The sequence below is a fragment of the Phascolarctos cinereus genome, unplaced genomic scaffold, assembly GCF_003287225.1.
Source record: "Phascolarctos cinereus isolate Bilbo 61053 unplaced genomic scaffold, phaCin_HiC Scaffold_4;HRSCAF=312, whole genome shotgun sequence".
NCBI lineage: Eukaryota > Metazoa > Chordata > Mammalia > Diprotodontia > Phascolarctidae > Phascolarctos > Phascolarctos cinereus.
The window spans coordinates 61,588,047-61,613,216 of NW_027555847.1; the positions used below are offsets into that span (position 1 = coordinate 61,588,047).

The 25,170-nt window shown below is 41.6% G+C and overlaps 1 protein-coding gene across 1 annotated transcript; it reads left to right on the top strand.

Moving 5' to 3' along the window:
* Window positions 1-222: 222 nt before the first annotated feature.
* Window positions 223-22,634, top strand: SEC61A1 (SEC61 translocon subunit alpha 1). The gene is made up of 12 exons (XM_020981191.2): window positions 223-430; window positions 572-639; window positions 4,828-4,893; window positions 5,004-5,082; window positions 6,086-6,217; window positions 8,994-9,103; window positions 9,409-9,562; window positions 13,009-13,169; window positions 17,361-17,558; window positions 17,920-18,111; window positions 18,564-18,640; window positions 19,521-22,634. Exons 1-12 carry the CDS (start codon window positions 424-426, stop codon window positions 19,705-19,707), a joined length of 1,431 nt encoding a protein of 476 aa, XP_020836850.1. The 5' UTR covers window positions 223-423; the 3' UTR covers window positions 19,708-22,634.
* Window positions 22,635-25,170: the final 2,536 nt, after the last annotated feature.

Here is a 25,170-nt window from a genome sequence, read left to right on the forward strand (position 1 = left end):
CCCCTCGAGGAAGGCGGACGAGGCTCGCTCTGGCCTACAAGTCCCAGCCTGCAACGCCCGCGCGCGCGCGCGCTCTGTCGCAGCGGCGCGTGGTCCCAGCCTCCCCGCTCCGGAGGGGGGCCCCACGGCATGCCGGGAGCTGTAGTGTGGCCAGCCGCCCCGTGCGTGGCAGGAAGCGGAAGCGCCCGCGACCGCCGCCGCCTCCGCCCCTCTCGCTCCCGCCCGCCCCCGCGGCCGTGGGCTGCCTTCACTTCCCTTCCCTTCCCGCCCCGCCCAGCTCGGAGGGAGCGGCGGTACTACTGACGTGTCTCTCTCTGCTTCGCTCTCTCTGCCTCCGTCTCCCGCCGGCTGAGCCGCACCACTCGCGGGCTCGGCCGCGGCCCCCGTCGCCTACCCGGAGCTCGAGCACCCGGCGCCGCCGCCATGGGCAGTGAGTACCGAGGCGGGGTTCCCCCGGGCGGCCTCCCCCGGGGCGGGCCGGTCCGCCTGGGTGCCCCGAGGCCCAGCTCCCCGGGGCTCGGTCCCCGGGGGCCGCCGCGCTAACTCTCGCTGTCTCTTTTCCCTCCCGCAGTTAAGTTTCTGGAAGTCATCAAGCCCTTCTGCGTCATCCTCCCCGAGATCCAGAAGCCCGAAAGGAAGGTAGGTGCCCCCCGGGCAGCCGGGGCGGGGGGGGGGGGGAGGGTAGGGGGTCCTCTGCTCGGGGCCTCTCCCCGCTGTGCCCCTCCCCCAGCCACGGGCGGGGGGGGGGGAATTGGGGTTCCGAACTTGCTGGGAAGTTGGATCGGGCTCCCTTCTGCTGGAAGAGTCTGGCGTCCTCGAAGGGGATTGAAAAAGGCTCCAGTGGGTTTGGCCTCGGAAAGGGAACGATTCCAGCGTAGGATGGAGGAGCAGGGACCTGGAAGTCTGCTTCAGGATGTCCAGATTAGTGCCCGGGGCGCCGATAGTCCTAGTCTTTGACCTGCCAGAGCTCACAACTTCACCCTCTGTTGCTGTTTGCTTTCCCTAGTGAAATGGAGGAAAGCATAGAGTACTGAAGGATGATAAAGAAAGAGTCATGGTAGTGGTGGGCAGAGGGTCTTTGTAGTGGAGAATAGTGAAGAAAGAGTCATGGTAGTGGTCAGCAGAGGATCTTGGAGAACAGTAAAGAAGGAGTAGTACTAGTGGTCAGCAAAGGATCTTTGTAGTGGAGAACAGTAAAGAACAAGTTAAGGTAGTGGTCAGCAGAGGACCTTGGAGAACAGTACAGAGTCATGGTGATTACTTTAGCGTGGATGAACTGTTAACATTTCAGAAATCCAATCTGAATGCCTTCATCCACTCTGCTGCCTCATTTTCTAGTGGAAAGAAATGAGGCACTAAACTTAAAGTTGTACTGATTTTATCAGAACTTAGTTTTATAGTTCAGTTCTGTGCCTTAAAGCTTTGATCCTAAGCAAAGATGTCATAAGTTTCTGCATTTTAAATGACGTTACAGAAAAAGCCTAATAAGCATTAAATTCAAAATTTTGTGGTTAATAGAGGCTGTGCCCCATCTTTGTCACTGTATCTTTTTACATAGGTGTGATCAGTGTGTGTATAGTGCACTTACTCTTATTTTGCATACATGTTTTCATGTATTGACAAAGTTCACATATCCTATCATTTTTAGTATTCCATCATGTTAGTAATATACCCATAGGCTGCTTGACCAGTTTCCATATTGGTGCATATTTGGGAGATCATTTCATTATAAAAATGGCAATCGTTGAGAATGGATCTTTGAGGACCATAAGCCCAGAAAGATGTAAAGAGCCACGAGTTCGTGACACTCTAAAGCGGTGTGATGAAGTACAGATAATAGTAATAGACATTTTTATTCAGACATCTTGAACTGAATGTCTTATTCATCATATCTAAAACAATTCACCTTTCCCCCCTCCACCCTCCCAGTTCCTACCTTCCCTATGCAGAGGGCAACACCATTCTCCCAAGCCCCTCAGGCTTACAATCTAGGAGGCATCCTGCACTCTTCACTATCTCTCACCTCCCATAAACAAGCTGTTGCCAAGGCCTGTGAATTTAATCTTTGCATTAATTCTCAAATCTTCCTTCTCTCCTCTGACACTGCAACACTCCCCCTCCCCCCAACCCCGGTGCAGGCCTTCATCCCCTCACATGTGGACTGTTTCAATAGGCGCTTGTGGGTCTGCCTGCCTCAGGTCTCTGGTCCATCCTCCATTCAGCCACTAAAGTGATTTTCCTAAAGCACAGGTCCAATCATGTCACTCCTCTACTCTGTAGTCTCCAGTGGCTCCCTGGAGCCTCACTGGAGGATCAGATATAAAATGCTCTGTATGGCATTCAAAGCCCTTCATAATCTAGCACCCTCCTACCTTTCCACTCTGCTTACCTTACTCCTCCCCAGCACATACTCTTTGATCCGGTAATACTGGCCTCTTGGCTGTTCCACAAGCAGGCCACTCCATCTCTTGTCACTGGCTGACCCCCCCCAGCCCGCATGTCTGGAATGCTCTTCCTCAGCTCTGACTACTCTCTCCCTCTCCCCACTCCCTTACCCTTAAGTCCCAACTGAAATCCCACTTTGTATTGGAAGCCTTCCCCTCTTAATTCCATTGCTTTCCCTCCATTAATTATTACCTATCCTATATATAATCTTGTTTTATATATGTTTGTTTGTATGCTCTTTTCTCCATTAATTGTTAGCTTCTTGAATCACAGGGACTGTTTTTTGCCTCTGTTAGCATCCTCAGTGCTTAGTACAGTGCTTGCCATATAGTAGTTGCTCAATAAATGTTTACTGATTGATTATCTAGCACTTTAAAGTTGGCCAAGTACTTGACTGACCTTACCTTGGGGAGATGGGTACAGAGAAACCTGAATTCCAGAAAGGCTAAGACACTGATCAGTGCAGCTAATACAAGAGATGGGATTCAAAACCAGATTTGCTGGCTTAATCCAAGCAAAACCTCTGGCCTGAAAAGTCAGAACCCTTGAGTGAGTTTTCATTCTCCCTTTTGACACTTAGGAGATATGGCCAAGTCATGCCTTTCACCTCTCTTGGCTGAAGTTTTCTTATCTACATGGGAGTAATATTGGTGTTGCCTCACGGTATCTTAATGCTGTATAAATGTGATCTGTGATTAACATGCTGTATTGTTTGACTAACATGAATGAATTATTTCATTTACTTCATTTATACAAATAACTGAAGTCTAATTTTCTTTTCATTCCTAATCATAGCCATCTCTCATTGGGTTGAAAATTGCACAAATAATTAAAATCCATAGGTAATTTAGAAATCGTTTCAACTAATAGTTAAATCTCTTCCCTCACTAACCCTTTTTTCAGAGCTTCTAATGTGTAGTAAAGTGGCTTATTGGGTTTCATTTCTTTTTATGATTGCTTTATTGTGGACATTCTAAAAGGCTTCAGATGGACGAAATGGAAGGGTAACACAGGGCATAAATTATCCATAATTTGCCCCTCAGTCAAACTTTGACCTGATATATATAATTTAGTTCTAGCTCTAAGGGTATTTGTCATTTTCAAGTTGAGATCCTTGTGAGAATCTCCCCATATGGAACCATTTCAGTGAAAGCTCGATACCCTATAGCCTCTTGCCTATCTCAGATTTACATGTAAGGCCTTCTGGTGGTATTGAGGCATAAGGAAAGAAGGGAGAGGAGCAGATTCAGTAACAGGAAGAGGCTGTATTGAAGGTCGGCCCATTCTCTGTTGTAAATTAAGTCAAAGCTTGGCTGTTTAGGTACTAAGCATGAAATATAGGCAGCATTTCAGCTGGTGACAGAGAAGAGCACACTACAGTACAGACTAACAGAAACTGTTAGATCTTACCAGGTGAGTGGAGGCGGTATGACTCTGTAGTTAACTCTGTGATAAACCAGAGATTAAACGACTCAAGCCTTTTTTAAGTATTTTCACTTGAACTAATATAAAACTATTTAAACCTAACAAGGAGAATAAAGTCATCAGTATAGACTAAGGGGGAAGGTCAGTCTAAATCAGAATATTTTTAGAAAAATACAATTTTATTCAAGTACATATAGTCACTTAGTAGATTGTTAATAGTGTGTTTAAGCAGTGGTCCTAATGAATACATAAACTAATTTGTATTCAGTCTGTACAATAATGACTGATCTAAGGTCCTCAAAAGTTGTTTTTGCAAGTAAGTTAACATTTCATTTCCCCCTTGTTCCCCCCACAAAAAAAAAGTTGTTTCCATTTTTAACTAGCTTATTTTAAGCCATTTTTTCCTCCATAGATAGGACAAAGATAAGCATGGGGCCAATCCAGACTGAATTATCACAAATTCAAAATTAGCCAAATTCAGTGTAACTTTTTTTTTGGGGGGGGGTGAGGTAATTGGGTTGAGTGACTTGCCCAGAGTCACACAGCTAGTAAGCATTATGTGTCTGAGGTTGAATTTGAACTCAAGTACTCCTGACTCCAGGGCCACTAGTCTATCCACTGCACCACCTAGTTGCCCTCATGTAACACATTTTTACTGTAATTGGGATAACCCTGTTAATTGTTGCTATATTGGTTTTTTTAAAAAAGAGTTTGTCCATTTCATTCATTATTTTCTATTCAAATGTATTAGGATTGTGGATCTGATTAAAAACTTTTAAGCTTGAAAATATTAACAATTTCCAGACCTGGTCTAGGATATTTAAGGTTTATTTGTGTCTTGTCATATTAAAGGAGAAAATAGTGGATTTGATTTACATTTATTTTCATTAGACTGGTTACTGTGACAAGTGAAAAATATTTCTGCTCATTAAAGCTTTTCACTCTGTTTTTCTGTAGATCCAGTTTAAGGAGAAGGTATTATGGACTGCTATCACACTCTTTATCTTCTTAGTATGTTGCCAGGTGAGTTCAGTTTTAATATTTAGTGTGGTACAGCTTTCTTTGGGAGGTAAGGGAGATGTTGAGGTGGGACTAAGTGTTGACCTCTTCTTCCTCTCTTTGCCTTTCTCCAGATTCCCCTGTTTGGTATCATGTCATCAGATTCAGCTGATCCTTTCTATTGGATGAGAGTGATCTTGGCCTCTAACAGAGGTAGCAAACCAATTCTGTGTGCTTTGTCTGTTCAGTGGACAATGAATCTAGCTGTAAATTTGAACTTTTTTCTGTGGTATAGACAGTCTTTATGGAAAATATGGATTGGAGAATACAGTGAATAAAGGAACAATGTGCCACATTGACTGCATTTATAAAATATCTAAGTCAACACTAAGGCACTAAATTGTTTTGGAATGCATTTGTATGCAGTTTGTAATAACAAGATAAGACCATGTATGAGAGGGGAAAAAATGCTGAGAAACAGGATGGATTTTTAAAATATGCTGCACAAGAGAAACGATGAAATTCCTACCTGTCTTCCCCACATTTTGATAAGGTGGCCCATGAGAGAGAATGTGTAATTTGTTTCTCAGCTTCATCTTTTTTGTATCTATAGGTTATGCATATGAGTCTAAAATCTATGGCAGTTTTTTGCGTGTAATCTCTACAGTTACACGCGGTAGAGTTGGGTGGGTAGCTGTGTATTCCTGCTGATGTATTTGATTAACTAGTTTGTAAAAAATTGTTCGGTATCAGTTGGTGGTACCGCTCACTTTAGTATAATGGGAGGTAGAGATGTATTCACAATTCTATGTACAATTGTATAGACGCCCATCCCTGTCTCTAGGAACTATTTGAATGTTATCCTTTTAAATAACAGATGAGGAGGTAAACCTTTCTTATCTCAACAAAACCAGAATAAATCTGTTGTGAATTTAAATGCATGGGTCTGCTTAGAGACCATGTGATTCTCTAACAGAATGAGACATTGCCTGGCAGGATTTTCAGAATGAATTGGATTTGACTTTATAGTTAGTATTTCAGCATTATTTTTGCTTGGATTTAAATGATGTTACTCATGTATTTTCAACCCCGACATGTTACATTTATATAACTGTAGTGAACAGAAATGAATCAAGCTTTACCAGTTCACTTTGTCCATATTTGACATTCTTCCTTGGGTAATAGAAAATGTTTGATCTCCCCCATTGTCTTGCAGGCACATTAATGGAGTTGGGGATCTCTCCCATTGTTACCTCTGGCCTCATCATGCAGCTGCTGGCTGGGGCGAAGATCATTGAAGTGGGTGACACTCCAAAAGACCGTGCTCTTTTCAATGGTGCCCAGAAGTGTAGGTGACGTTGTGGTTTCTAACTGAGAACATAAGGTCAATAGGAAACAAAAGTTTGAGCAGTCAGCAATGTTTTTCTTTAAGATAGACTTACCTCCTTAGTCTCTTCTAATGCTTGAGTCCTGTCATCAAAACACTCCATAGCAGCTTAATAGAATGTAAATGGATAAATCTGTTGTTTAGGTTTGGAGCATTTAAAGACATTGTACTTTTAGAGGGGGGTTGGTTTGTTTGTTTATAGGGTAATGAGTACGGAGTCCAGAAGTTTTGTTGTTTAGCTATGTCCAACTCCCATGACACCATTTGGGGTTTTCTTGGCAAAGATACTAGAGTGGTTTGCCATTTCCTTCTTTAGATCGTTTTACAGATGAGGAGCTGAGGCATACAGAAGTAGGTGACTTGCCCAGGGTCACACAGCTAGTAAGTATCTGAGACTAGATTTGAACTCACAGAAATGAGTCTTCCTGACTCCATGTCTGGCACTCTCCAGTGCACCACCTAGCTGCCCAAAGAAGACCTGAGTTCAAATCCAGTCTCAGACACTTATTAGCTGCGTGACGTTGGGCAGGTCACGTCACAGCTGCTGCCTCAGTTTCCTCACATGTAAAATGAGGATAACAGTAGCACTTTTCTCCTAGGGTTGTTATGAGGATCGAATGAGATATTTGTAAAGTGCTTAGCATAGTGCCTGGCACATAGTAGGCACTTAATAAATGCTTGTTCCCTTCTTTCCTTTTTTGGCTATGCACAAAAAGTTCCTTTAAGCCAAAAAAAAGACTGTCCATGTCCTCATGAGTAGCTCATTTGCAGTTTGCCTTATCAACAGCTATATCAGTAACAATAACCAAAAGCATTAGCATTGACCTTGTGTTATCGGCAGTTAGAGATTATATGTACTATTGGTGGGCCAGCATATGTTTTTGTACCAGTGGATTGCACAAGCCATTTCAATTTTATAATACTGTATTAAATGATAGAAAGATGAGTACCTAAGGTTTGGTACCTCTTCCTGTGGCCTAAGGAGGTAGTACACTTAATGGATGGAAATTTACTAACAATCTGTGGTGCCTTTTCAAGATAGATAGCTGTGAGCACATAGTTTTAAAATTCTGATTGAGAGTATACGTACACATTAGGCCTGAATCATTGCCTTGAAACACTGAATGATTTCTTGAGTTGTGGAAGACACTGACCTGAAGTTAGAGTTAGAAAATGATAGGTTTAAGTTTTGACTGTGACACTGGGTGGGTGACCATGAGAAAGTCAGAGCCTCTCAGCCTCAACTTCCCTACGAATGCTTTATAGACTGTAAAGTACCATAAAACTGAGTAGCTGTTATTGATCAGCATTGTTGAAATGGCTGCCGTTCCTCTTTACATCACTTTCATTAAGAGTTCAGTGCCAGGCAAACAACCCTACAGCAAAGCTACTAATAATATCAAACTTAGGATTGTACTTGACTAGAGAATTGGGATTAAAAAAGAAATCACGAGACAAAATATTCTGGAATTGAAGCCACAGACCTGGTGATCTGTCTAGTACTGTGGAAACAATAACAATGTGGCTATACCTTTTTTTTTTTTTAAAGGCAGTTGGGATTAAGTGACTTGCCCAGGGTCACACAGCTAGTATGTGTCAAGTGTTTGGTCTGAGGCTAGATTTGAACTCAGGTCCTCCTAACTTCAGGGTCAGTGCTCTATCCACTGCACCACCTAGCTGCTCCTGTACCATTGTTTCTAACAATGAAAGTATAATGATGTACAAGAAGGGAAGGTGGGCTTCAAAGTAAAAAGTTTCTACTAAGTTAAAATAACTTTGTAGGAAAGAGAAATTTGAAAAGTAAGTTGATGTCTCTTAAAGAATTAAGTTTTTTGCCTTAAAACATATTATATTAAACCTTAGGAAAGGACTATCATTATTCAGTAGTCTTTGAATGAACTGTATTCAACTCATTCAGTACCAAAAATTAGTCTGCACAGTTGGCCTGTAATTAAGCTTGGGTTGAAACCTCAGGCCTACTTTATAGGCTATCCAGTTACCAAATGACCTGAGAGTCAGCCTTTTGGCCATAAGTTAGTGACTTCCCAAATAGACTGGGGTCAAGAAGACCTGAGTTCAAATTTGACCTCAGATATGTACTGGCTGAGTGACCTTAGGCACATCACTTTGCCTCTGCCTCACTTTCCTCAACTGTGAAATGGGGATAACAGCACCTACTTCCCAGGGCAGAAGATCAAATGAGATAATAATTGCAAAGCACTTAGCACAATGCCTGGTACACATTAAACACTGTATAACTGCTTATTCTAGCATTCATTTATATAACATTTTATAGTTACAAAGTACTTACACAAATGTTTACATTTTAATCCCTGGCCCTATAGGGTAGATAATATAGTGTCCCACTTTACTGATGGGAAAACAAAGAGGTTTGAATGATTGCCCAGAATCACAAAGCTAATAAGTGATAGAGCCAAGTTGACCCCAGTTCTTCTGGTTCCGAGTTCAGTGCTCTTTGCTCTAAAGCAGGCTGCGTCACTGGTGTGACGTCAGGGCTCTTTATAGGATTTGAAATTTCCAAACTCTCCTGTGCTTTTATTTAATTTATTTTCCTTTACTAATTCCTTTGAATAGCAAAAGTTAAGTTAGGAACTAGGTTTGCATTTCTTGGAAGGCATTCTACCAGCTTTGATTTAATATGCACATTAATGGCATGCTTTAAAGCTGGTATCCTTGACTACCCTTGTGAACTGTGATGTGTACCTTTGGTTTACAGTATTCGGCATGATCATTACTATTGGCCAGTCTATTGTGTATGTCATGACTGGAATGTATGGAGACCCCTCTGAAATGGGTGCTGGGATCTGCCTCCTGATCACCATTCAGGTAATTAATCTGCTGGAATGAAATTTCTTTCTTCCTTTCCAAATGACCCTTCACTCTCATCATTTCCACGTAGCCAATCTAGACAGTACAGGAAAGGGACCGTCTTACTGAGGGGACCTCTGAAGACCCTGTGTTTGCCCTCAGACGCACCTGAGAGCAAAGTTATCCACTAAGCCAGCAAGATCTCATCTTATCCCTTAATGGTGGAGCCTTGGTAGCCTACTCTCAATGAGAGGCAAGACAATGCCTTTGGTGAGTGATATGGGATATCTGCTCCTGATTTTTTTTTCCATTTACCGTTGTAGCTCTTTGTTGCTGGATTAATTGTCCTGCTTTTGGATGAGCTCCTGCAGAAAGGTTATGGTCTTGGTTCTGGTATCTCTCTCTTCATTGCTACCAACATCTGTGAGACCATTGTGTGGAAAGCATTCAGTCCTACCACTGTCAACACTGGCCGAGGTAAAAGCCCAATCTTCACTGTTTTTCTCACTTTTCATCTCTTGAAATTGTTTTTAATGTGCGTTCTACATATCCTCTTCACTATTGAAGGTACTTTGTGTGCAAAGACAAGTGCTAAAATCATCTACCTTGAAGCAGAGGGCTTTTCAAGTAATATTTCTCAGTGCCACAAGAGGGAATCCTTTAAACCAATTAGATTTTAATAACTGTGTAACCAGAGCTGTTTCATCAACTCCATGGAATCCTATTGGAAGCAGATAGTCAACATTTAAGTGTCTTGTGTCTGCTGAATGCTGGGGACACCATCCTTGCCTTACGATGCTTCTAATCTAGTTAGCGAGACATAAAACAAATGAACCTTTTTCTACCAAGCAGATCGTGTGCTGAGGAAAGCCTTGAGTGGAGTAAGGAAGGTCACGTATAGCTAATGAGGAGACGCTTCCTGGATTTTAAAAATGGGTTTTCTAGAGCTCTGAAGCACATTAGCAGATACTGGTGGGGGTACAGGAAGGGTAGCATGTTTTAGAAGACAAGGGTCGCATATGCCAAGCCATGAAGTAGCTTACATTCACAGCAGTGATGTTAGTCTTACCAGCTAAAGGGGTCACAATGTCAGGATGATGCTGGAGAAGTCATAGGAAAGGAGTTGGAGCAGGCAATGGACAGAAGAAAGGTCTAGAAAACCAGGCAGTGGGTGGAAGTGGGCAAGCGAGAGAGGAGAGTCAGCTAGACATAGGCTGTAGTAGTTGTAGTAGAGGTGAGGGGACGAGGGCCTCAGGGAACTGGGAGGAAGCACAGGATACGCTGATGGTCAAGGAAGAGCTGGGAGGGCCTTCAGTGAAAGGAGAAGAGGAGCTAAAAAGACCAGGAAGATGGTAGCCTTGTTAAGGTTGCAAAGATCTCTGGGATGGGGAACCTATTTGGGATCTAGTTTGGGTTTTGATGCATTTACTGATGGGTATCAGCAAGGCATCAGCAGGAAGAATATTTTTAGCTGAAGGCTTGGATTGAAGAGAAGGTGAGGTGAGGGATGGGGAGAGAGATATGGGAGCCATATGTCTATAAGTGGCCACTGAAACGGTCATGGGAGAGTGGACAGGGCGGGGCACAATTGGAGGGTTGAACTAGCAGAGTAAGGCAAGAGCACCGCAGCAAAGGCTGGAGGCGCTGCTGGCAGATGGAGGGTATGGGACAGGGTTGGGCTCTGATCCAGAGGGCCCTTCTACCTTTAATAGAAAAGTGGCCAGCACTATCAGCTATAAATAAAAGACAATTGATTTTGCTCAAGAGAAAATCATTTTCCGTTGAAGACAGCATGTCAGTGGAAGAGTGGGAGCCAAATCATCAAGAGGAAAAGAGGAAATGGGTGGTGAGAAGATAGAAGCAGCAGAAGTCGACAGTCATTTAGGCAGTAAGCATTTAGTAAGTGCCTCCTCTGTGCCAGGCATGGGGCTAAGGAAGCGTTGGGGACAGCCCCTCCTCTCAAGGAGCTCTGCTGTTGGCAACATGCAGGCAGCTGTGTACGTGCAGAATGTATCCTGGGCAGATTGGAGGCAGACTGCAAGAAAAGGCGTCTGCATCAAGAAGAACCAGGAAAGGGGCCTAACAGAAGGTGGGGTTTTAACTGAGGCTTAAAGGAAGCCAGCAGGCAGTGAACGTCAGCCAAGTGGCCAGTGTCATTGGATTGTAGAGTGTGTAGAGGGGACAGGGTGTAAGAGGGAACGAGGGTGTGAAGGGCTTGAAAAACCAAACAGGAATTTATACTGAAGCTGGGAGGTCAAAGGAGCCCTCCCTAGGGAATGACATGGTTGGGCCTGTAGAGACCCATTTCACAGCTTATTGGAGGATGTACTGAAGCCAAGGAGAGACCTGAGGCAGGGAACCCCTCTTTCCCTCCCCTCTACCCCCCAACCCACCCCGGCCAGCAGGCTCTTATATTGGTCTATGTTGGGGGTGTCTGTGTGAGAGGAGGGGGCACGTGTGAGAGTTGTGAAGGTAAAATCAGATTGGATATGGGAGGAGATTGGGGAGAGGGCAAAGTTCAGTTGTGAAAGGTTGGGGGGAAGTTGTATAATAGTCAAAAGGGGCTTTATTTAGATGCTAGATAGTTGTGGAAGTTTGAATAAGCCAATTCTATACCTTTCTTTGAAACTTCATAGAAAAGGGGCCCTAGGCTTCGTAATGTCCTCTTCTCTAGGGATAGAGTGTGCCTGGATTGAGAATCACTTGTTGATTGATTCAGTCAACTAAACCGTTAGAAAAATATAAGAAGATACAGGGACCTAGAAAAAACAATAAGGTCAGAGAAAAACAAACTGGGTGACAGAATATTTCTAAAAATTCCTCAGTACTTTGGGTTAGCAATTTCTTAAAATAGTATGCTCCCTTTTTCAGTTCCTACATTAGAAAGGAAAGTTTGAGTTGGTAAGAAAACTTAAGTTTTGGAGAAGAGGTAGCCAGTAAAGCTTGCTGAATTCTATAGGTACTATAGATTGATTAAAAAACATTTACTAAGTGCTTACTGTGTGCCAGGATTGTGCTCGATGCTAGGGGTACATATAAAAGCAAAGAGAACAACCCCAACCTTGTTGAAGTGCTTATATTCTAATGAGGGGTGCTAGAAAGCTGGGGAGGGGAGGAAACAGATTTATAGGAAGGAAGTGGCTTTGTGTAATTCAGTTCTTTAATAAGATGAGTGTGGTTCAGTTACCTGGCCTTTATTATTCCCAGTCAGATCAAATTAATAAATAATTATGTACCTATAATGTGCAACTTTGTCTCAATAATAAAGGAAGCACTGGGTGCATGAAACTTTTTCCTGTGGTATATAGGGCTTGCTTTAAGTAACAAGTTACTTAAGTAGATGTTTTCTGTTTAATATCTTGATGCCGTATACTGAGTCCACATTTCTTGGAACGCTGTATGTTCAAGGAAATAAGCTAGCACCTGTTCAGCAGAGTTGAGTGCTAGATATCCAGAGGGAGATAATTGTTTTGTTCCAGAATTATAAATATGCAGGTAATTCACAGGAGCCTTTATGTAGGGGGCCAACCTTTATCAAATAGACTGGTGATCCCAGGGTAACAAGCACTGTAAAGTGTTTAGGTAGTTTTGTCCAGTTTTAAGCTACTTCAAACAAGATTGAAATTGACCTTTTAAGTTAATTTCTATTTCTAACCCAAGATCAGAGATAAGAAACCTCCTCTTTTTCTGAAAAGGGAATTTTTATAATTGACTTTTCAAGAACCTTTTGGTCAACAAGCAAAAAACTGACTTCTAGGCGATATGAGAGTTATCCTCGAATGGCATCTGTTTTTCCTTTGGCTAGAGCAGCTCCAGTCATGCAACTCAAAACATCAGCAGAAAGAATGAAAATTAGGAGAGGAGTAAAATACAGTTAATATTTTTGGGGGGGAATATGCATCATCTTACTTTTTCTTAATTAGGTATGGAATTTGAAGGCGCGATCATTGCATTGTTCCATCTGCTGGCTACACGGACAGATAAAGTTCGAGCCCTTCGAGAAGCTTTCTACCGCCAAAACCTCCCCAACCTCATGAATCTGATCGCCACCATCTTTGTATTTGCAGTTGTTATCTATTTTCAGGTTAGTCCAAATCTTGTCTTGGGATTCCAATTGTTTGGGTACTTAGATTGGGTTGCAAGTTCTCATGGTGCATTCATGAGTGTGCTGCAAATGAAATCTAAGAATTTCATTTAAAATTGGACTTATCCAGATGATGTATAAGGTTGTGTAAGGTCAGAAGGGGTCAGGTGGGATATATGATTTCATTGGTTCAGGGAATTCCTGGTGAGAAACCTCTCTCCCATATAAATCCGTACCTCTTTTGCAATTTATGTAGTCTTAGTTTCCTGAGAGCACTTAGAAGCTGTGACTTACCCAGTCACAAAGCCAGTCCTTTTCAGGTGGGTCTTGAAACCTAGGTCTTCTGCTTTCAAGATGGGCTTTCTATCACCGATGCCATTGCTACTTCTCAGGTAAATATAGAATAATATGAAGTCAGCTTATTTTTAATTTAATTTTTTTTAATTAATTTATTTTGAATTATCAACAATCACTTCCATAAGGTTTTGAGTTTTAAATTTTTCTCCCCCTCCCTCCCCAAGACAGCACACAATCTGATATAGGCTATACATATACATTCCTATTAAACATATTTTCACATTAGTGATGTTGTAAGTAAGAATTAGAACCAATAGGAGGAACCACCAGAAAGAGGAAACAAAACACAACAGAAGAAAAAGAAATAGCAAATAGTATGCTTCGATCTGCATTCAAACTCCATAGTTCTTTCTTTGGATGTGGATAGCATTTTCCATCACGACGCCTTTGTAGATGTCTTAGATCCTTGTATTGCTGAGAAGGGTTAAGTTTATCAATATTAGTCGTCGCGCAACGGGGCTGTTATTGTATACAATGTTCTGCTGGTTCTCCTCACTTCACTCAGCATCAGACCTTACAAGTCTTTCCAGGTTTTTCTGAAATCAGCCTGTTCATCATTTCTTCTTCTTTTTTTTGGGGGGGGGGCGAGGCAGTTGGGATTAACTGACTTGCCCAAGGTCACACAGCTAGTAAGTGTTATGTGTCCAAGGCCAGATTTGAATTCAGGTCCTCCTGAATCCAGGGCCGGTGCTCTGTCCGCTATGCCACCTAGCTGCCCCTGCTCATCATTTCTTATGGCACAATAGTATTCCATTACATTCATATACCACAGCTTGTTCAGCCATTCCCCAGTTGATGGGTATCCTCTCAATTTCCAGTTCTTTGCCACCACAAAAAGAGCTGGTATAAATATTTTTGTACATGTGGGGAAGTCGGTTTTTTGTCCTTTATTTAGTGCCAAATTTGGTGTGTTCCCTCACTACTCCAAATTCATCATTACCAAGAAATAATGTGATAGGCATTTCCATATTGTCTAAATGGTTGACAAGTGAAAAATACAGTCACTGAACCAAGTTTTTTATTATTTCAGTTACAGATGTGACTGATTCTCCCTTCTCCTTTCTCCCAACCCACCCCCATTTAACTGAATAAGGTTAATAAATTCAATAAAACATTAAGTGCTACTGTGTGCTAGTCACTGTGCTAAAACAAAGCAGTCCTTGCCTTCAGGGAGCTTGCATTGTGGGGCAACATGTACACAGAAGGTTAAATACCATAACTAAGTATAAAGTAATTTCCATTAGAGTCTGAGGTAAAGGGCAGTTTAACAGTAGCACAGGAGTTCCAGGTGCAGCTAGGTGACGCAGTGGATAGAGGGTCAGCCCTGGAGTCAGAAGGACCTTAGTTCAAATTCAACTTCAGACACTTACTGGCTGTGTGACCCTGGACAAGTCTCACCCCTGTTGACCTCAGTTACCTCATCTGTAAAATGTATGGCAAACCACTCCAGTATCTTTGCCAAGAATCCCAAATTGGGTCACGGACGTGACTGAAAAAGGACTGAGCCACAACAAGAGTTCTAAGGGTCACAATGAAAGGGTAAGGTAGAATGGGGTGAGAACTCCAGAGAGATTGGGCCAGTAGGAGTGAGGCTAGGGAGTAAGGATTCGTGGCCAGGGAAGGGAACTCTGGCCTAGGTGTCTTATAACTGAAAATCACAAGGATTCCGCGTTGAGCCGTAGGTCAGTAGGTAGCAATGTTGTTGATTGCTGTCAGTTGTGAGTTGAAATGTGTCTGCCTCGTTCTGCAGAAGAGTGTCCATGAGGAACCAGGTGACAAAGGAAGAACAGAATTAGACCCAGATAAGAGCCTCCTAATGCAGCCACACCGGAGGGCTAGAAGCTCCTGAGTTCCGCCACGCCGGTACAGAAGGAGCATGGTATCCAGGGGCCGGGAAGCCTGGGTAGTTTCTGGTAACTCACTATTACCAGCCGGCTTTGTGTCCTTAAGTGGGTGATTCTTCAGCTGTGGGTCTCAAACCCATCACAGTGTAAGAGGCGCTGAAGGAGTCTCGAGCGGAAAAAGTTTAAGGAGCCCTGGCATAGCCCCTACCAGGACCAGGTATCTGTAAGGCCATTTCAGCTCCAAACAAGTCTGTGTGCATAATACAAAGGTCAGGCGCTCTGAGAATTGGCATTAAACCTCCTTAAAGTTCCTGGAAGAACAAGGAAAAGTGTACACTTAGCCTGGCCTAGACTTGGAAAATGCTGATAGGAAATATCTATGTCTTAAAGCAGGTTGTTTCTATACTCTTAACTCTATAGTTACAACTTTATAACCTCCTCGTGAGTAAGAATCCTGAGCTGATCTCCGCAGTGTGATTTGCTTCTCTGTTTTTATAGTCGCGTAGTTTGTCTACAGAAGTCTCTTAAAGGGAATCAGGCTAAAAATTAGTTCAGGAACATTGACCCAGCTGAGTGCCACCAGACAGCAAGCTTGGTGAGAGAATGAAACATTGTGGTCAGGATGAAACAGGTTTCCTTTGTTCAGTTATAGAACAATCCCGGTCTAAGGTATGGGTCAAGTCTCTGACACAAACGGCAAGAAATAAGACAGGAGAAAGCAGGGCGTTTGGTTGGAGTAACAGTACAAACCTTTGTTACAGTGTTTTTCCACACCTGTCACAGTAATTGTTTTTTTAAATGCAATGTTCTTAGTGTCGGTAATTGCAGTGGCTAAAACACTGAAATCTGTACACAAACATCAAATGTGTTCCTAAGTAAAATTTTAACTCGATATTGATAGCTCAAGCAGGGAGGCAGACATCATAAAATAAAGTACAGCTGCCTTAGTGGGACAAAATGGGAGGGGTGGGGCGGATCAGTTCAGGGATTGTTAAAAACTGTTTGTTATAAACACAGCTTTCGGCTCTCTAATATACCAAGTTAAGACCCTAACATTTGGTTTGTATGTATGTGTACACATGTGTGTATGTCTGTCTGTATTTATGAATTTATTTCTGAAGAATTTTCCCTGATTCAAACACCTGCTGAGGTTTTGGCAGTTAGATTTGTGATAATGGCAAGATGACCCCTTGGTTTATTGCTTAAGGCTTTGCAGATCTTGGTAACAACATTATCAATGATTTATTAAGAAACCTGTTTTGCAGAGCACTGTAGACATTGAGAGAAGGTTAAAAAAAACTTTATAAGATAAAGTCTCTGTTCTTAAAGGGCTTATGGTTTGGGGGGAGGCAGTACAGATAGAAAAATCAGCGTCTGTTAAACTATAGGAAGAAGAGAATGCAGAGTAACGCTATGGTGGAACCATTGAGACAATTAGTAGAAAAAAATGGCTTAGTGAGATACCATTGTGCTGAGATTGGAAGGGGGTTCTCAAAGGTCCCACAAGCCCTTCTTAGTGTGATGGCAGGCTGCAGGCTGGGGCAGTGGAAAGAAGACTGTGTACGGGCTTCATTCCTGGTCTGACACTTAATTATCTATGTGCCCCTAATCCTTGAACTTGCCTTTCCATATCAGTAAAGCAACAACAGCTCCTTCTAACTTTAAAATCCCATCATTGTGTGATACTGTGTTAGCTTTGTAGTAGATGGTGAAGGAAAAGCACAGACTTTTAGTTCCCTTCTTCTAGTAGCTAGGAGGCCTCAGGGCAAGCTGTTAATTAGAGACAAATATTTTCAAAGAAGCTGTTGTGTGTGAAGTCACTATGCTAGGCCCTCAGTGCTACCTCTGATCCTCATTCCCTTTTCCTTCCTTCTTCCTTCAGCAGTGCAAGGAACTCTTGGCCAGAAGGCCATACGAGTCACATATGGTTGTGTACGGTAATATAAAGATGAAATAGTAAAGGACAAATGTGCTCTGCTTGACTCCATAGGGCTTCAGAGTTGACCTGCCCATCAAATCAGCACGTTACCGTGGTCAGTACAACACGTATCCCATCAAGCTTTTCTACACTTCCAACATCCCCATCATCCTTCAGTCTGCTCTGGTGTCCAATCTGTACGTCATTTCCCAGATGTTGTCCGCTCGCTTCAGTGGCAACTTACTGGTTAGCCTGTTGGGCACCTGGTCTGTAAGTAGATGTCTCTTCCGACATATCTTTTTTGGTGTGTGAACGTGTTCTAGGATTACCTGCCCATTGAAAATGATGACTTTTTAGCGTTCTAAGTCGACATGTGATTGTATGTGGCCAAGTATTTTAACTCATAGAATTCTTTCCTAAGTATATTGCTAAGAAAATTCAGTGCTTTTAAGTACGGGAAGAAGAGGAAACCCTGATAGACTTTTTTTTCCTCCCACAATAATTGAAATTTGAAAGTGTTTCTAAAAATCAGAGTCCATATTTATGTGTTCTGAACAATGTTTGGACTACAAGTTTGAGTACTAAGAGTTAACTGAATAACATCAACTTACTTTCTGTTTATTGTCTCTAGGATACTTCTTCTGGGGGTCCAGCTCGTGCTTATCCAGTTGGTGGCCTTTGCTATTACCTGTCACCTCCGGAATCCTTTGGCTCTGTGTTAGAAGACCCTGTGCATGCAGTTGTATACATAGTATTCATGCTGGGTTCATGCGCATTCTTTTCCAAAACATGGATTGAAGTCTCGGGCTCCTCAGCCAAAGATGTAAGTGGAAATAGAATTGTTACACATCAGTGGAAGGCCTTATCTTCCTTGGTACTAGATTGCAGGTATAACCAATAACATGATAGCATTTCATTTTTATCTCGGGTGTAGAAAAGTAGTTTGCTGTCCAAGCATCTTAAATGCACCCGAGATCCCATGAACATTACATTATACAGATATTACAGGTAGATGAAAATAGATAACCTGAATCACAGTTTAGCTCTTTGCCCAAAGCAAAACAGAGTCAGTAGTAGATCTGAGAACAGAAGTGAGATTTGTGAAATGGTTACTTGTCATCTGACTTCTCTACAGCAGTTTCAGTTTGTATTAGGTTTTTTGTTGTTGTTTTTACAATATTCTGAACAACAGATTACTAAACTAAAACTTCCTACCTTGATTTTATATTTGTGGGTGAAGCTAATCTGTTTTTTCCTGTAATGGGTGACATATAGGTTGCAAAACAGCTAAAGGAACAGCAGATGGTGATGAGAGGACACAGAGAAACTTCCATGGTCCATGAACTAAATAGGTGAGTAACCAGTTTATACTTATCATAGACATGGAATCTGTTAACATAATATCAATAGTCCCATTCAGAACGTGTGTGTGTGTGTGTGTGTGTGTGTGTGTGTGTGTGTGTGTGTGTGTTAGTGCATCTGTGTTTTTTTTTTAGTTTGAGCTATGATCACCCAGTCTCCAATAAGGTTTCACTCTTATATCCCATCTTGATAGGAAAGTGACCTTGCGTTCTTGAAGGCTTTTCTAGTGGATGACAAGCTTTGGCTGATCTTAACAAGCTGGAAAGGCTTTTGCTTGTAAGCCTGATAGGATTGTATTCCTGTCACCCAAGGACTCGCCTAATTAAATTCAGAGAGGCTCATCACCAAGTTGGCCACAAGTGTGATGAATTTTTTTCAGCCAGAGTAACTCTCAACAATTGTAACTGAGTCATAGAGAGGTTTAAGTCTCCATCTGTAGAGGGATATCCAGTATTCTATCACAGATCGTTGATACATGATCATCATTGACATTTCATTGACTCTGGTCGTACTTCTGTATTTGAAGGGTATAACTCATTATTTTCCTTTTATGGATTTTCCAGCATGAAACTGGGAGCTATTGTTTTAATGTATTGTCTTACAGCACATCCAAAATAGGCCTTTAGCACCACTGGTCCCTAAACTTTATTTTTGTTGCACAAACTGAGCATGTCCAGTGGTGTAGGGAATAGAGATGAGTTCAGTTGAGTTTTGACCATGTAAAACTAATGCAGAAGGAAGGGCTGTGTGCTGGATTTTTTTATTTTAATGAGATCAAGGAAGGCAACATTGAGAATGGGCATGAATACCAAGAAAAGTCAGGGATTTTTTTTTCCATTTAGTTCTTCCCATTGCTATTTCTTCTTCTAGATACATTCCCACAGCTGCAGCATTTGGCGGACTCTGCATTGGGGCCCTCTCAGTCCTGGCAGATTTCCTTGGAGCTATTGGATCTGGAACGGGAATCCTGCTTGCCGTCACCATCATTTACCAATACTTCGAAATTTTTGTCAAGGAGCAGAGTGAAGTTGGCAGCATGGGGGCTCTCTTGTTTTAGACTTTGCCTCTTCATGGACCTAGAAGAGGGAGTGAGTTCTTGAATTGTCGAAGAAGAGAAAAGAAATAACCAAAATCTTGTTACAAGAGCTCTTAATTGGAGTCACATATGCCATGGTATAAGAACTTTTGTTTAATATTCTTTCATTCCAACTTTTTTGTATCATATGTGCACTTTTTAAAGTGCTAGAAAATGTCGAGAATCTTGTTTTTAGTCCTGACATTAGCAAAATAACTATAGAAATGGAATTTTCTTTATTTGACATTGGTCCCCTGAACTTAATTGATGTAAATGATGAACAGTTTTCCAAAGTATCATCACTTTTTTAAAGAATTCTTATGCCTTGAGTTTGTGTCTTCACAGCACTGACTGTTGCTGTACTAGTCACAATTTCTACCACCCAGAGGGACCTGTGAATCTGGTTATAAGCACAAACATCACTAAAACTTATCCAGTTCATACTAGGAGTGGGTAGGAGAAATATGACTTTAAATTCAGGTGGATAAAAAGAAGCATTCATTAAACTGAAATTTTATTGGAGGGTGTCTTTTAAATGACCTGAACATTCAGTAGTACCTGATGAAAGGTATCACATTAGCCTCAGACTTTCTGGATAGAATAATTTTCTTTTTCCTTTTTAAAAGGAATCTAATCAGGGTAGCCTAGCTTTTCCAAGGGAAGAGAAGAATAGCTTGCCTAAGATTGAAAAATGTAAGCAACCACATTGTGAAGTCCGTAAGTGGCGTGCTCTCTCTCCCTCTCTCTCTCTCTCTGGTTGTCATCACCGTTGGCTACGCTAATTGAACTGTGAGGACTAAAATAACAGAAACTGCATGTCCTTGCTTCCTCCATGCTCAATTACTTTTGCCTTTGAAAAGTCCAGAGTTCTCTGCTTTAACAAGTTGAGCCTAGCTGGACTAAGCAGTCAGTTTCTGTCTCTCTGGAGATATATTGAAAACTACTTTTTCTAGAATAGCCTTCCTAGCTCAGAGCTGTGCCTGAGAACCCTGGTTCTAAGTGGCATTTACATATCTTATCCTGATGCTTCCAATTTAGAGTTCCAGTCATCTCTTCATTTTCTCCTGAGTCTTCCTACCTGCCCCTTCCACTCCCTACCCCCTCAAAAAATGTTTTCAAAAAGGAAATATTTCAGCAAGTAATTAGGCATGGAAGGAAAGTCACCCAATTTTCATAACCAGTTCCATCATACATATTATTTTATAGGAAGATTAAAACATTACCCTTCTTGTATTTTTAGACCTTTTTTAAAAAAAAGTTGTACATAGGACCAAATATAAGCAGTGTGAATGAAAAGAAACCAGGGAGTTGAGTTCTATAATAAACCAGTATTGCCCATTATGGGAAAAGGGGTAAACTTAGAACAGGTAGTAAGATCCGGATTTTGAAATCTACTTTTTCCATATGTCGGTCCAATATTATTTTTTAAGTCTTAAAAATTATGTACAAAAACTGTTTCCGTCCTCAACTACCAAATGGACTGCAGGAATTAAGACCTTTTCAGAGTTGGGGATATTTAACGAAAGCCTGAGAGATTAATGTAGGGGGCACAGGGAAAGATATGTTGGCAAAGTTCACTAGGGTCTATCTAATTTGTTGAACTAGGAAATGAAGACTTCAGTGGCACCAGAGATGAAAGATTCCTTGGAAGGAGGTATGGAAGCAAGGAGAGAACCCAGGACTGGGGTGTGGTGCTTGAGCTGTTATGCATCCTGCAAAATGAGAGCAAAGGAACAGTGTCAGTCTAGCATCATGGAGAGTGGTGCCCTACCTAAGATGAAGTGGGCTGAGCAGAACTTCAGCCCAGAGATTACAACTGGTTGCTTCCAAGTGGGAACTGCCACCTCAGGTGGAGTGCTTTATACATAGTGCAGGGTGTTCCACAAGTCTCTGCACAGTTTTAAGCTATTAAAGTTTAACACTTTTAATATAATAAAAGTTTTAATATATTAAAAGTAATTAAATTTTAGTAGCTTGAAACTGCACAGAGACTTTTGGAACATCTTGTATTTCAACTAGCTCCAGGTCAGGTCTAGTTTCTTCTAGAAAGAGCAATATTAAATGTGAACTCGTGTCTAAAAATCTTAGACTCTTAAGCTATCTTTGCCACATCATTTGGATTTGATTCATGGTGGTGGTTGAGTGTTGAATTGTTGAGAATCCGCTGTAGTGTTACAGGCACCACAGCCAAATGGTTGACTTTGATAGCCCAGAAGTATGTGGGTATTATGGACTTGTAGAACCAGAGCCGACTTTTGCAATTATCTATTCCATTTTAGAGAAGAAATTGAGGTTTGAAAAGGTGAGAGGATTTGCACAAGGTCTCATTGAAAGTTTGTAGATCCAGAACAAGACTCCAAATCTCCCAATTTTTCTGGTCCACAGTACCATGTGTGACCACGTCTAGACCCACTTAGGAACATAGGAATATATCTGAGACACTGATCCTTGCCCCTCCTCCACAGGCATTGAGCTTTGCTGACACTTCCTCCTGTTGCTAGATACCTTCCTGCCTCCTGCTAGATCACTTTCTTTATCCCCTTCTTTCTTCCTACTCAGTCCTGTGCTACAAAGCAGAAATTGATCACTGAGGGTGCAGATGTGGAATGACAAATGAACTCTCCTTCAAACCAAATAGTTGTTTAGGCTTTTCATTTGGTTTAAAGCTACTCCTCCATATACACATGAACACCACTGTGCCATCAACCATGTGTCCTTGCCATCTGCAAATGACAAAGCATCTTTACTATCAGTAATTGCCCAGCCTCCAGATCTGTGAGGTTGAGGCGTCGTGTAACAGTACGCAAACTGGGGCCAACACTCAGCCACCTTTGAAGGCTTATTGCTAAGGTAAATTATGGCATAACGGAGGAATGGAAACAAGCCATGAATAAAGAAATGTTTTACAATTCCATGTGTTCTCTTTGCTTTTGTCCTGTTTATTTCCAAGAAGGGTGAGTGAAGAGGGAAATGTAGGAACAAAACTTGGGTAGAATGCTAAATCAGAAAGTTAGTGAACTGCCATTTTCAAAATAAATATTTGGTCTTGGAAGCTGCCTTCTGGCTAGGTTAGCACCATACTTCAGTTTTTATGTTATATAAAGACAAGTCTTGGTCATTTATGATGTCTTAGTTCTTCAGTTTCTACATTTTAAAAATGACTTGTTCATTTATTTCCAATTATGCTGAAGCAAGTCTATCCTAAGGCATCATGCCGGAATAATGAGTACTTAGTAATTTTTAGCTTAATACCCTGCTTTGTGGTGATACCAAGACAGCTCTGAGCCCAGGTTGAATCATGGAATGAGAGAACAGAGATCATGGCTTAAGACCAAGCCCTTCTCCAGCAAACATCTCTACCAGTGGTCATGCAAATTCCACTTGAAGACTTCAGTGTTTGGGATCTCGGCACCTCCTCAAGCTAGCCTTTAACTTGTACACTAAACTAAGGGTTAGGAATTTTTTCCTGTTAGAAAGTCTGAGCCTGAATTCAACTCTCTGCCATTACATATGACAGTAAACAATGGGAAGTAGCAAGAAGAAAGTTGGACTCAGAAGTCATGGAGAGGCTGAAAGTGGGCTCAGATCCTGACTCTGAAACATTAGCTCTGTGGCCTTAGCTTCAGTTTCCAAAGCCATGAAAGGGAGGTAATACAGATAGTATCTCACAAGATAGTTTCAAGGACAAGGATGTAATATATATGACAGCAATTTACAAGCCTTAAGGCTCTGTAGAGGTAAGAGCTCTGGTGCTCCTGGTTTTGCTCTCTGAGGCCAAGCAACCCTACCCTTAGGATTTCACTCTTAGAATCATGGAATTTTGGAGTTGAAAGGAACCCTAATCCAATCTGTTCACAAAAGGAATCCCCAGTATAATATACCCCACAAGTAGTCACAACAGACTAACCTCATTCCCTGCTTTGGTAATGAGAATGTTAGACACAATTTCTCTTGATTCCAGTAAAACTATTGATAAAGATCTGATGTTATTCTTGTGGAAAAGATGGAAATATATGGGTATGGTGATAACATAATCAGATGGGTTTATAATTGGTGGGTTGGCCGGATTCCAAGAGTTGTTATGGTTCAATACCACTGTATCAGAAGATCTCCAGTGGAGTACCTCTAGGGATCCATTGGTTGGCCCTGTTCTGTGACCATTTTTATCGATGATTTAGATAAAGCCATAGGTATTAATACTTATCAAATCTTCATGTGGCACAAGGGAAAGCAAACAAACTGCTCAGGCACCAAAAGGATGTTGATAGGTTGAGCAGCGAGCTGAGCCGTCTAAGATGAAATTCAGTAAGGATAGACATGAAACCTAAATCTGATGTGCAAAAAATCAACTATACAAGTATAGGAAAGTCAAGATGGCAGAGTGGAAGCAACATTTGTGCCGAGTTCTCCCAATGTACTCCCTCAACAACCTAAAAAACATGCCAAACTGAATTCTGAGTGGGAAAGTTAAGCAATAGTCACAGTGAACTTTTCCAGCCCAGAGCAGCTTAGGAAGATAGGTCTACGGATGCTGGGATGAGGGGTGGCCCAGAGTTCTGCACAGTAAAAGTGACACCATGGTGGAAACACCAAAAACATAAAGGCCCTCAGATTGAGCCATGAATGCAGCAGATGGGCATAAAGGACAGAAAAAAGATGTGAAATTATAGATAGATAGATAGATAGATAGATAGATAGATAGATAGATAGATAGATAGATAGATAGATTTTTTTAACTGACCTGGCGAATAGATTGAGAAGAGGTCATTTAAGGTTACTGGATTACCTGAAAGCCATAATCAAAAAAAGTATATAAAAAAGTTATAAAGGAAAAATTCTCAAATATCTTAGAACAAGATGGCAAAGCAGAAGGTGAAAGAATCCACTGGTTACCTCCTGACAGAAATCTCAAAGTGAAAACTCAGGAATATTATCGTCAAAATCCAGAGCTTCCAGGTCAAGGAGAAAAATGCTGAAAGCAGTCCATAAAAAAGAATGTGGAGCCATAGTCAAGATCACACAAAATTTAGCAGCTACAACTTTCAAGGAGTGGAGAGCTTGGAATATGATATTCTGAAAGGCAAGAAGCTAGGATTGCAACCAAGAATGACCTATCCATCAAAATTGAATATAATCTTCCAGGGGAAAAAAATTGTTATTTAATGAAATTGAGGCTTTCAAGTAATCTTGATGGGGGGCAGCTAGGTGGCATAGTGGATAGAGCACCGGCCCTGGATTCAGGAGGACCTGAGTTCAAATCTGACCTCAGACACATAACACTTACTAGCTGCGTGACCCTGGACAAGTCAACCCCATTGCCTAGCAAAAAAAAAAAAAATCAAGTAATCCTGATGTAAATACTAGAGCTAAATAGAAATTTTGATAATCAAACACAAGGCTAAAGAGAAGCATATAAAGGTAAACATGAGTGAGAAATCTTAAGGG

Bases quoted from the DNA above. Each gene is read 5' to 3' on its own strand.
- SEC61A1 (XM_020981191.2), top strand. The intron at 640-4,827 runs GTAGGTGCCCCC...GTTTTTCTGTAG, and splicing joins TCCAGAAGCCCGAAAGGAAG to ATCCAGTTTAAGGAGAAGGT. The intron at 17,559-17,919 runs GTAAGTAGATGT...TATTGTCTCTAG, and splicing joins GCCTGTTGGGCACCTGGTCT to GATACTTCTTCTGGGGGTCC.